The sequence below is a fragment of the Copidosoma floridanum genome, unplaced genomic scaffold (genome assembly GCF_036245765.1).
Source record: "Copidosoma floridanum isolate Cflo_tuat_1 unplaced genomic scaffold, Cflo_Japanese_pri ptg000026l, whole genome shotgun sequence".
NCBI classification, from domain to species: domain Eukaryota; kingdom Metazoa; phylum Arthropoda; class Insecta; order Hymenoptera; family Encyrtidae; genus Copidosoma; species Copidosoma floridanum.
In genome coordinates, this window is record NW_028321903.1 from 699,224 (window position 1) to 712,843 (window position 13,620).

A 13,620-nucleotide genomic window follows, 5' to 3' on the forward strand; every position below is an offset into this window, starting at 1 on the left:
TGTGACATTCACTTATTATTTATACTTTTGCTAAATTATCGTTAACTAAATAAGAAACTAAAATATACTTAATGTACAAAAAATTTTGGTTGACGTGCTCAGCAGGCTTAAATATCCACATAATACGTGACTACCCTTTATGTGAGTGATAAAACGTATCATACACTCTAAAAATACATTAAATTATAAGCAAAAAGAGGCCAGCTTGTCTCTGAGAATCAAAAACTGAGAGTAACTTGTTAAAATCATATTGACAAATAGAGTATAACTTTAGCCGTAGGCTTCAGTGGTGTCTATGTTGATGGGAGCTATGGCTGCTAGCTGTGTTGAGTTGATTTGGCATACGCAGTACCTCCACGTAAGACATCTCGAGCCTACGGAGCTTGGCCAAGCTTGGCCACTTCTTCAAAGACAGAGCCTGACTTGTAGTCAGCAACCTGTGAGTTTTCGTTGGTTTGCTGCTGTAGTTGTATCTTGACGTTAGTGGTTGATACTTGACTGTCGTAATACTGCTGCTGTTGCTGCATAGTTCGTGAAAACGTGCTAGGGTACAAGTGGGCCATACTACCATTCCAGTTAATACTATCTATAAGTCCATAAGCCGTTAAGGAGCGGGACTTGCGCTGGCCACTGACGGTAGTTCTTAACTTTTCAGCTCGTGGATTCATTGTGGGCTCAACATCTGCAGGATATGACGTCTCAAAGTTGTGTCGACCATTTTTACTTGAGTTGCGCTTCCGAATTTGCACGTAAAGGTAGTCAAGAGGCTGACGACGTGTATTAGTATGGAGGGTCCACGGGGTTGCATCCAGCTTTTTTTCCTGATTCCTCTGTTGAGACTTTTGGTCATAATGAATTTGATGCTTGGACTCTTGAGATTGAATGACAGGTGAGCGCACTGGAAAAATAGGTTCCGAGGCAACCGAAGATATGGTAAATGTGATAAGACTATTAACATCGTTAGTAGCTTTACTAGAAATATTTTTAAAGAACTCAGCAGAACTCGAATGTTGCTCAGCTAGCGGTGTGAGTGTTTCTGCCTCAAATAAGTTGGTCAAAGATTGCTGCTTTCGCTCATTTATATTTGAAAGTATATCCTTGCCTTCAGCAGTACGTTTAAGCAACTTAAATATCTCGCTAAAAAGCTTGCGGTACTTGACCGTTTGATAAAAGCAGTTTTTTAATGTGCTGGTATCATCGTAGATACTAAAACAACATTTATCACTATCTGTGATTGGGCAGAGAAAACTACCGGGTCTACCCTCGGTCTGAGTAGCCTTATCGTTTGTTTTGCTGTCCTTGTCAATGAATCCAGATCTCAAGATTTCTGCCTCCAAACAGTCAGTCGGTGTGCTAGCAAAAAGTTTGCTAATAATCTTGCCATTATCACCAGTGTGCCTGCTACTACCTGATATAAACTCATTCCCTCCACTAGCCATCAGGTTACTGCTAAACTCGCTTGACATTTGCATTTCTTCTTGTAGCGAAAGTCCTAAAGTAGCTCCAGTGACTCCAGGAATTTTGCACCTACGTTGAATTATATTTTTCTGAACCCTCATAAGTGCATCGTACTTCTCGACTAGTAAGTGATAAGATTCCCAGCAGATTCCCTTTTCTGTTGACTTATTCTTATTGCATGAGTCCTGCAAAAAAGGCATATTATTCGATTAATACATAAGCATTATGTTGGATTAAACTTTAATAGTTCTTAAATGACCACTTTAATTAATACAAGATTATATAAGCTATTTAATTCAAATAATGAAATGACTTAAAGAAAATTTTGCAGTGGTAGGGTACATTTGATAAAAATTATTGACTTTGTCTTGACTCGTCACTTAAGCAAAGGAGAAAATGACAGCTACTGAAAATTTTTGCGCCTAGTATGTTCATAGTGCTAAAATGGATGAGGTTACCTGACGTCAACTCGTCGCAGCTGAAACAATTTAAAATTATTTGACTAAGAGTGAAATTACGTAAAAAGACCTTTTCGTGAATTAATCATTGCCTAGTTTAAACAGAGCCTACATAGCTCACTCGAGCCTTTATACGTTATGAAGTTAACAAAAGATTCTTCTTTTTAGGATTGTTTTTGTGATATAATTTTGTTGTTTAATACTAAAAATTTATTTTGTTATTATTATTTGTTTTTCCATACATGGTAATCAATTCAATTTTTTTGAGTATAAAAAATGAAAATAAATGTTTCTAGCATACATGCATAAAAAATTGAAGTAAAATCGTCTCACTTTTACGATGCCGTTTTTGCAATATAATTTCGTAGGTTGACACAAGAAGTACATTTTATTAAGGGAAAAAGTCTTCTTTACATGCATACAAAGAAAATAAATGTGAAGATAAATTAGGTTTAAAAAATTTTTATACTTATCGTACAATATTAAGATTCCAACGTATACTCTATGATTTTAGTTCCTTTTATTCCTAGAATGCAAGTCTTCCATGCAGAGCCCGTGCAACGATTCTTTAAGACGACTCAGTGAATTATTCTAATGAGTGCTATTCGCAGCAATTGTCTAAAGCACACCCTAGCTATTATCAAGCTTAATAGAAGGATTTTTCCTTGTAAGCCATCTACCTCGCTATACTGACACTGTATTGCTTTCCTCAAAAAGGGAGCCACTGGAGAACCAGATATCACCAATAACATTCACTAATTGTTTTCAATAATAAGATAATTGGTTTTTTACTGTACTGTGTATTCATCCCATTGAAAAAGCCTACAAAAAAATTTGACGATGTTCACGAGGCTGTAACTAACGACCCCTTGAGTTTCGTTTTAACAATCAAAATTCAAGTGTACGATGGTATAATTTTTATTATCTGTCAAAATTAAGGTAGCCAGCACATCTTATTTTGCTGTTGAATATGAGATGGAGAATAATGATAACATAAACATAAACCAAGATGATCAATTTAACGATGAACTTTGAGTATTATTTCCACTTGAATTTTATGTAATGAGAGAAGCTTTATTTTTTGATTAAAACAAAAGTTTTAATGGCACACTTCTATGTTGTTAACAAAACTAATCACCATGTATGGAAAAAAAAAAATAATTATAATAAAATACGTTTTTAGTATCAACCAACAAAATTATATCACAAAAACAATCCTAAAAAGAAGAATCTTTTTTTAACTTCATAACGAATAAAGGCTCTGAGTAAGCTATGTAGGCTCTGTTTAAACCAGGCAATAATTAATTTACAAAAAGGTCTTTTTACGTAATTTCACTCTTAGTCAAATAATTTTAAATTGTTTCAGCTAAGATGACGTGACGTCAGGTAGGCTCATCCATTTTAGCACTATGAACATACTAGGCGCAAAAATTTTCAGTAGCTGTCATTTTCTCTTTTGCTAAAGTGATGAGTTAAGACAAACAACTAAGTAGTAGTTTAGATGAGGAGACACCAGCGTCGAGACCAGCTGTACGTAGTATACTAACAAGAGAAGGGCAAATTGTAGTATGCTTTATCCATCCTCTTGGTAACTACATTAATAAAAAGCCTTTAAGTAAGTCCCATATCTAGAACAATACCAAAGTTTTTCACATGAAGAGAGGTCTGGGAATAAAGAGGGTTGGACGTGATTTTTACATACAAGAAAGTATGCCCGGTGTTGAGGATTTGGGTGTAAAGTGCGTTAACAACTTTAGTACTCTTATTTCCTTAATAATCAAAAGAATTAGGTTAAAAATACAAAAATTCAATTTTTGGCAGTATTTTTCAGTTTCCTCTGAAAGAATACCATGAATCACAATTTTTAAGGTTAGGTTGTGCAACAGTTACAGAGATGCGATGGACGCCACTTTTTTAAAGACATTCCCAACTACATTTTTATCACAGAGTTACCAGGCTACAATACTCACGCATGACTGTAAGTATGTAATATGATGATTGATAACTCTTCAGTTTATAAGTCTAAGACTGCTAAGTTCATTAATAGTGAACTAAGTTTTTTTGCTATGAAAATGTTTTTATTACAATGAAAGTCTATAAAGTAGAGATAACAGTTTGTTGAAATAAGACAAAGGATAAAAGTTTTCTCACGTCAATTTTCCAAAAATCTTCATAAATTGCTGATTTCTTGAAGTCTAAGAGAGACAAATATTAAGTAAACTTTTTGGACACTTATAGCATTTGGACACTTCGAGCATTTTCTGACTGTTTTTGATCTCACGCACAATATTTTTGCAAGTTCTGCTACTCACGAGAATCTTATATTCTTAGGCAATGTACATATTAAAATGGGTTTAAATGGAAAAAGAGTCTGCACTGTGAATCATGTTATTTGTGTTAAAAATGATACGTTTTGGAGATCGACGTAACATAATTTAGTGCTAAGAAATTAAAGAAGAGATCACATAAAGATTTTCACAAACGAATCATACTGCAGAGCGCAGCTCAGTTCGTTATTAAGCATCAAATGCTATAGATTCGCTTATGAAGAAATGCAGTAAGTAAGATCTATTTTCGACTTGAGAAATGATGAATGAGTTTGAGACTGATTCCTTTATTACACAAATTCGAGAGTACTTGTGTACAGTAAAAAATACACACACTTAAATCAAGTACATAGTTAAAGTAAAGCCACTTTTTTAAAAAAGGGAGAAATAAAGCATAAGATGACAAGGGAGAAAAAAAAGATAAAAAATCCAAAGATCTCGAATCGTGAATAATATATAATAATTATGTATTCTATAATAAGGTTATAAATGATTTAGCCACCTGATGTATACAATTGAATTAACAAAATGTGTATGAACAAATATATATTACACTTATTACTGCTAGCTGAAGCGTTTGAACTCAGGGAGTCCAAATGTCTGGACTCAGACAGCCCTCTCCCTCGAACTACCACCGTTCAAAGCTTTGCAGTACTGTATGCGTATAAACTCTGGAACAAGGTGAGCCTGATTTGTTCATACTACAACAGTGCAGTAGAGTTTCGAACTCTTATGGTACAAAATGTCTCGCTGTGTACATCTCATTTTTTTCGAATAACAATTCATGTATTGTCTTGGTGGTCCTTAAAAAAACTTCAAGTGATGCAATAACACGTGTAATAGTGTGTCTTCAAAAATTTTAATCATTTTTCAATAACCAACATTAAAAAATCAAGATTTAGAACATAGATTTTTCAAGAGATTAAAAAAAAATAATCAACATGTAAACTTTTACACATTTGTACAAATAATTGCTGTTATTTTTTAAAAGCTAATCAAACGCATATTTCTGTTACAAATTACCTGAAAAGAACGCAATCTCAGATATACATGTTAAGATTCGTATTTTTTTTCTAACATTATTCTTTGGCTAGCTATCTCTAATTTTAGCTAATGCAATTTGATTTCTAATCATCACTATCACAAGATACTTAAGCTTAAAGATTTACGTAATACTACATTCCGAGGGATAAATTTTTGAAGTTATTCATATAATATTTACAGACGCGCACTTGCAAAATGTAAACGACCAATGCAACGATTACAACGAAATATTAAGGTGGAATAGAACCAATTCTTGCGAATAGCCTTGTAAAAAAAGGAAGACTACGAAAAAGACTATATCAGTTAGCACAATTATGCAGCTATCAATCAGAAAGCTTAGGGCAAATACGAGGATGTACCTATATTTAACCCAATACTCTTCAGCAACTATCTCCTTTTCATTACATTCTTCACACTAAGACAAATAGCTTGATTAGTTACTACGGCTATAACAGAGTTAACTTTAATAATCTTTTAAAACAACTGTGGACTGAATAAGGGTAAACAAGAGTGCATAATTCATTATACTGTTAACAAAAATTTTTTTCATGTTACCTATGCGTCACGGAACATTAATAGAGTCACTCGTAAATTTTATAGTTTGTATGAACTAAACAATAGTTTTCTAATGTGCTTAATTTCATCCATGGTTTTACATATAACTAAAAATTTATTTAAAACGTTACAATATGATTCAAGAAGGTCTCACCATGATGCTAAAAAATATAGTGTGCTTCGTGCCAAATAAATCAACATATTTTCCGTTATCACATCGAATTTACGAGTAGAGTGAACCTTACACTACGGGGTAAGGGATTTTGTGCAAGGCAGAAATAAAATGTTACGCAACGCTTTTTTTTATTTCTGATAATTAAAGAGTTAACAACAATATTAATCTATGATTTAAAAAATTGCGCAATCAAAGCTCGGAAACAAGTTCTTCTCTTTTTTCCACGAATGATGAAGTTCTTATTATTTTCTGCAAATGGATCTTTAAAAAATGCTATTCTTAGAACCATAGCATTATTTTTGATAGTATCATAAAAAAGTAATCATTCGAATTAAAGGCTTATATAGTATAATAACATCCCTGCAATACGACTACGACGAACCATGCAAAGAGTAAAAAAACTCTCATCTGTGTAAATCTCTACTGCATGCATCAAGCAACTATTACTCTACACTTTCCATGCAAAAGACGAAGAGTATTCTATCTGTATATTTTTAATGTTGCCATCGTCTGCGGTGTGAGATCAGTAGAGGTTAAGAATTAAAATCCTCAGTGAAACTAAATATTAAGAAAGATTAAGCATACATCACAAAGCCGCTAAAAATGGATTTAGTTGGTCATCTCCTCTTGGCCACGTTAGTATTGTAAGCTTTCTTCTAGTCCCTCACAAAAAAAAAGGAAAGAATCTGAATAATTCGTCATTAAATTAACCCAATGAAGAATGTCCTGTGTAAAACAGTCCCACTTACTACTTCCTGACCCTTACTCATATTTTAAAGTAACCCATGTGGCACCTACCTCTCCCTAAGATATATTTGGGATTTTGAGAATCGGATTATATAAGATGGTAGAAATTATCATACTGAGAGTCGATTAAACAGTGTTCTGCCAAAATTTATCATCAGTATACAGCATACATACATAAAATATGTGTATGTATGAATAATAATATTAATGTAAACATATACAGCAATGAGAAGTTGATAGAGAAAACAGAAAGTATGCAATTTTTTAAATTTTACTATAAAAAATAAAAAAAGTTTCTTACTATCGTATTCGTTACTATCGTAAGAATATAAAATAAACAATAAACTAAAGTTTATACTCAAAGAGATACTTATGATGTAATCCACCAAATTTGATTTGTCGTTAAAAGCCAATATTTGGAGCAGAAGGTGGTCAAATTATTGCACGGCATTGATATAACAAAATCAGTTGTTTGTTGCGTAAAAATTTTCAAAACGGGAGATAGTGAAAATATTGCACAGTATTACAAGTTCCGCAATAAATAAGAAAATTATCAAATGAACAATAACTAGCGACAAAGAACCAAATTCTATCAAGGTAGTTAATGAACAATGAAAAAAAAGACTATGTACTCACTCAATAAATTACTTAAATCATCGGAAGTTAAATCTGTTGACTCAGAGATAGTATAATAATAGCCCAATTATATGATTACAACAGGTAGATCAAACATTTTTTTCAGGTACTGTATAGTAATAACCTTGAATATTTATGACGCATTAATACATAAAATATTGACGTAAGAATGTGGGATGAAGTTGTAGCGTCGAGTACATGCACGCAGAAGCCTGGCTGTGGTAGACCCCTAAATTGTGTGTGTGTGTGTCGGTGTGTGCTCAGCATGAATGGATAATGCCTCTCAAGCCACAAGTCTTGCGTGTGCGCTTGGTGAGCGGCGCTGATGTGATTCAGGTATGAGAACTGTGGCTTGATGGTTGATGGTGGGTACATGGTTCGTGACGGCGCCTCTACTCTTGAAGGTGTGGAATGATCTGAAACATGACGACCAGACTGCTAGAGGCACTGGTATGATTAGTGGGTCAAATTATTATGCTAGTAAAGGTTAAAGAACAATGAAATAAACAAAAAAGGGCACTGGTGTATAATTAGCCAATCAGTAATCGTTGATCGACGGTAAGCGATCGATCAAGGGTTGCTGGTACGGACTTTTCTAAGGTATCGAGCAGGAAAAGCAAGCTGAGCTAGTCAGTATCAGATATTAGTTTTTTGCGCGGTTTTTGGTATCTTTTCCTTGGATACCGCTAACGAAAGAGAATCAATAGTATTGTTGAGTAAGCAGTGGCTTATAGTTTAGGCGCCAGGTAGGGTCCCGTGGCCTTTTCAATTAGAACGGACCCACCAAAGTTTTTTTAATGTATTTTTGCCTGCTGAACACGATTATCGATGGTGGGTCGCGATCCGGATGGACAATTTTTTTTTATCATAAAATTTTATAAACAAATATAAATTATTCATTTTTTTGGAAAAAAAAAATTTTTTCCTATTCTTTAGCTCATTTTGAACAAAAAAGTTCATATACACCATATGCCTAAACCCAATACTTTTCCCGTAAAAAATTCGACAACTTTCAAAAAATGCGTTTTTTGCTATTTTCAATAGCTTGCTACTTAAAGCCCAATTAATATTTTTCAACTCAACACCTCTCAAATTGTGAGCTAAACATAGTATTTGAAGAATACGTAAAGACCAATTGATTTCATTTGGTTGTTCTTATCCAGCGAGCTTGACGGTCTGTGCCTTTTTAATGTGACCGTACGGCCTCGGCGCAATACAATATATTCTGGCATTAAATGTTTGTTATCTGGACAGCCATACATAGATTGTTTTTTATGTATTTTTGCCTGCTGAACATGATTATTGATGGTGGGTCGTAATATCGAAGTTGATCAATGTTTTTTTATTAACAAATTTTATAAACAAATTGCAAAAATGTAATTTTTTCTAAAAATAATGTTTTTTTTGCTTTTATTATATTTTAAACAAAAAGTTTAGTATAATGTATAATGTACATCTGTTAAGCCCATACTATTTCCGCAAAAAAAACGTGAACTGTAAAAAGAAAGATCTACCTCCGACCTCTAATTCTATCAATTTGCTCATTTTAAGAGCATATTTCTTAGTATATTATCAAATTAAATGTTTGAATGTTGATGTTAAACAATTAGATCCGAAAGAGTTTGGTTACATAGAGTGTGACGATCTCCTTATGCCACGAAAAATTGAAACTTTAATTCCACCTTACGAAGAATTATTACAACCTTGTTCTTGTAAAGTATGCAGTAGAAAAATCTGCTTATGTGTTGCAGAACAAATACCGTGCTGCACTTTTTGTAATTGTAATAAAGAAAACACATGTAAAAATAAGTACAGTGGAAAATAAAATAACAAAAATTGTGGTAACTTCGTAAGATATGTATATATGTACAAGATGCAGTATACTATAAAATAGATTCTAAACAAAGAAATGTATCGTACCTTAATAAACTACGTATCATCACATTATTATACTTTGGGGTAGTCCTGTTATATTTTCTTAAATTTTATTTTGCACACATTGATAAGATCAAAAATTTTTGATTACTGGTGTATGCTAATTTGTTGACAACAAGAAACTGACTACATAGCTATATATATACTACCGTAAGCCCCTATATAAACTGGAGAATTAAAAACTTTTTAGTAAAAAAATATAATAAAAGCAAAAAAAACATTATTTTTAGAAAAAATTACATTTTTGCAATTTGTTTATAAAATTTGTTAACAAAAAAACATTGATCAACTTCGATATTACGACCCACCATCAATAATCATGTTCAGCAGGCAAAAATACATAAAAAACAATCTATGTATGGCTGTCCAGATAACAAACATTTAATGCCAGAATATATTGTATTGCGCCGAGGCCGTACGGTCACATTAAAAAGGCACAGACCGTCAAGCTCGCTGGATAAGAACAACCAAATAAAATCAATTGGTCTTTACGTATTCTTCAAATACTATGTTTGGCTCACAATTTGAGAGGTGTTGAGTTAAAAAATATTAATTGGGCTTTAAGTAGCAAGCTATTGAAAATAGCAAAAAACGCATCTTTTGAAAGTTGTCGAATTTTTTACGGGAAAAGTATTGGGTGTAGGCATATGGTGTGTATAAACTTTTTTGTTCAAAATGAGCTAAAGAATAGGAAAAAATTTTTTTTTCCAAAAAAATGAATAATTTGTATTTGTTTATAAAATTTGTTGATAAAAAAAAATTGTCCATCCGGATCGCGATTCACCATCGATAATCGTGTTCAGCAGGCAAAAATACATTAAAAAAACTTTGGTGGGTCCGTTCTAATTGAAAAGGCCACGGGACCCTACCTGGCGCCTAAACTATTACTCGTTAGGTATAGCTGCAGAATGCTGGGTTCAGTTCGTATGGGGTCATTGAGCCACGTGCTATTACCCTTGCACACGTTCGTATACCCTACCCACACTCACATCTACATCACTTAGAGAATTTTGATGTGCACCCGATGGATTAAGATTTTTCTTTTATTCGTGATTTAATACTTCTTTTTTAGAAGCCTTATTTTAGATGATTTTAAGTGTTTTTATCAAGATAATAATTTGGTGCTTCAAGATAATAAATACTCCTAAAGTGCTCAAGATAACCATCTGTCTATCTCCAGTAAACTTCGAAGCATGGCACCCACTTTGATACTTAACAGTTTTGGTGCTCGAACAAAGTCAAATAATTTAATGTAAGTAAAATGTCATGTGTAATTGTCTATTATATATGTGTAAGGTGACATCGGGGCTCGCCTTCTTTGAGTGTATGTTCTTGAGTAAGTTAAGAACAGTGCTGTATTCACACGTACATGTGCATACAGAGCGTGGCTCTCTCACAGCCTGTTTACCTGCCATCTTGAGAATTCTTTCTTTTTATTCGCTACTGCTGTGTTCACACGTAGACATATATACAGAGCATGGCTCTCTCACAGCCTGCACACTTGCCATTTTGAGAATCAGCTCTTCTTCCGTAGACGTTATATTCTCAAGCATACAGTTACATGAAAAGCGTCGTTTTATTCTAGCCTTAGTTTCCACAGTTCTTGCGCTAATTGATTCTGTCATTTAGTGCAACGTAACCTCGTCGTCTACGTTAGAGGTCAGCATCACTAAAACTGCTGTAGGCTGTCTACACCTATTTCGTCAGCTAGTCAACGCTGCCCACTTGTACTGCAGGCCCTCTACACCTACTGCAGGCTATCCACGCCTCTCCCATCAGCCAGTCAACACCACCTGCTTGTACTGCAGGTTCTCTACACCTGATGCAGACTGTCCACACCTATTCCGTCTGTCAGTCAGTGCTACTTGCTTCTACTTCAGGTCCTCTACGCCTGCTGCAGGATGTCCATGCCTGTCCCACCTGTCAGTCGACACCGTCTGAAAGTACATCTGGTCTTCTACACTTGCTGCAGGTCGTCCACGCCTGTTCAGTCTGATGGTTGCCACCACCTACTTGTGTTGCAGGCCCTCCAAGACTATGGATCATTCGAATGCTGCAACAGTAAAATATTAAACCAACTAGTGGCCCCCCGTCTCGACTTCACCCGAGACTTACTGAATAAAATACCGTAGTGTATTGACATGTAATGTGAAACGTTTTCAGTTAGAAATTTTACACATATTCCTGACACATCTCAGAACAAAAATCTTCTTATTAAAAAGATATTTTTTGGAATCCAAATAGTTTATTTGGTCAAATAATAAGCTGTAGGAATTAAAAAAAAAAATAATTATGCTGAAAAGCACCGAGCGTTCTTTATGCCATTAAATAATCGTTGGCCATAAGAAGCCGTTGATTTGCAGTTTCTCCCGTATTATTCACGAAAAGGGCTATTTTGTAAAGCTGTTAAGATTTTAAACTCCCAAAAAATATACATTAAAAAAAATTTTTTTTCTCTTATCTCACAACTTTATTACCAGAGCAACAAAGTTCTGGAGCTTAAACTCTTCATTTCTGGTTGCCACAAAAACACAAATGAATTTTCTACTTATTTAAAAATCTAAATTTAAATCTTTAAAGATTTGAGAAATAACTGTGAGGGTACAATGAAAAGCTGATCACTTAAGTAATGGATTCTTTATTTGTCAATATTTACGCTGCTGTTCCAATCTCGATAAATTTTCTTGTTAAATTTCCTGTTCAACTTTGTTAAGTTCTAATGTATTTGTTAGCAAGGTAGTTCGACGTCCGATGGCCCTAAAAAAGACCGGTGAGCTTCTTAAATTAACTCTTTCTTGTCTGCAGTTAACAGCAATTGTGACTGCCTGGATACCTCAGGGTGATCTTCTCTGGCCTGCTATTGAAGCCCTAGACTGATCGGGAGAAAAATTACAAAGTCCGAAGCTTTGGAGCTAGTTATAAAGATCTTTCTCAACGTCTCCTGGTATAACGTCGAAGACGTTGGTGTCTAAAGCACCTTTTTCATTTGCAGATTCGGTTGTTTTGGTGATCTTAGATGGGAAGATTGGTTAGTGATACTCGTCCAGTGTAGGCTGTCCCGTTGGCCGAAGTTTTTTTTCCTTCATAGCTGTTATAGGTTTGCCCAGCGCAGACCTTGGAGAGGATTGGTGATTCCTGGTTAAATGCTTAGAGTCAAGAGGGTGATATAGGGTCGTCGGTCACCGGATTTTCCAGCCTTGCGAAGAACAACTCTGGTCGTGACGACTGCCAGTGAATGGCTGACTTGGTTCAATAGTGCCCATCTTTAGTTAATATAGTCTTTTAGTCGACGAATCGCGGAAATGGTAGTAAAAATGTATTTGTTGGCAAGGTAGTTTAGGTGGCCTCTAAAAAGAATGATGGTTGAGTAGGGAACGTAAATACTTATAATGGCCCTAAAAATCGCTAGTGGTGAAACTTCCAGCTATTCTTTATTATTATTCCTGATGATAAAGAGCTGGCAAGGGGTAGCATTACTTTTACCCAGGAAGTCTCTATGTACGGAGACTGTGATGGAGGGAGGTACGCCACTGACCAAAGAATATCTCGTCTTCGAGTCGTTCTCTGGGATAATCAACCGCTCATCGTTAGACGGGAACATGTGGGTATGCGCGTTGGGGACATAACCACCAAGAAGGTAGCAGTTGTGGCTGCCAGTGCCCCTCAGAGCTGTCTTCCCTGGCTATCATTTGTAGCCAAAAATTCTTTAGTTGCACCAGGCGGGATGGTGGGACTGCCACACAACTCTGAAGAGTTGGTGGAGGTTTTGCCCTGGCTAGATATATGTCTCCTGCGTGGTATTACGCCAGAGACGTCATCGGTTAGAATAATTTTTTTTTGGTGGCACTTGTCGAGATTCAGGGTGATTGTTGACCTAGGTTTCTTCCCCCTTAGAGAAGAGTTTCAGCCGTTACCGGGATACCCAGCTGCACGACTATCAACTACATTCTCTATGTAGCTCGATGAACTGCCAGTGGACGACGTATTATAACCACACTTACTTAATTCTGTTACAGGTATCCTCGATTTTATGTCGACGCCACCTAGTGGATTCTACGGAACTAAAGTGAAAAGCTGGCGTATTTTTGCAAAACTTTGAGCTTATTCATTGCTATTGTAACTAAATTTGTTTGGATAAAAACTGTAAAACCATCTAGGAAGTGTCATGAATCAGAGTGCAAAATTTCAGCAAAATCGGTTCAATAGTTTTCGCGGTGACAGCGGTTTTAGCGACTTTGCTTTGTATATTAATAAGATAGAGACATTCGGTTTGGATCTCAATTTA

The 13,620-nt window shown here is 35.1% G+C and overlaps 1 protein-coding gene across 1 annotated transcript in view; it reads right to left on the bottom strand.

The window, feature by feature from the left end:
• Positions 1-97: 97 nt before the first annotated feature.
• centrocortin (cerebellar degeneration-related protein 2-like) overlaps positions 98-13,620 on the bottom strand; it is a 397,006-nt gene continuing 383,483 nt past the window's right edge. Inside the window, exon 7 of the mRNA XM_089595595.1 lies at positions 98-1,643. Within this exon, the coding sequence (XP_089451721.1) occupies positions 375-1,643 (1,269 nt within the window). The 3' untranslated portion in view covers positions 98-374. The remainder of the gene's footprint in view (positions 1,644-13,620) is intronic.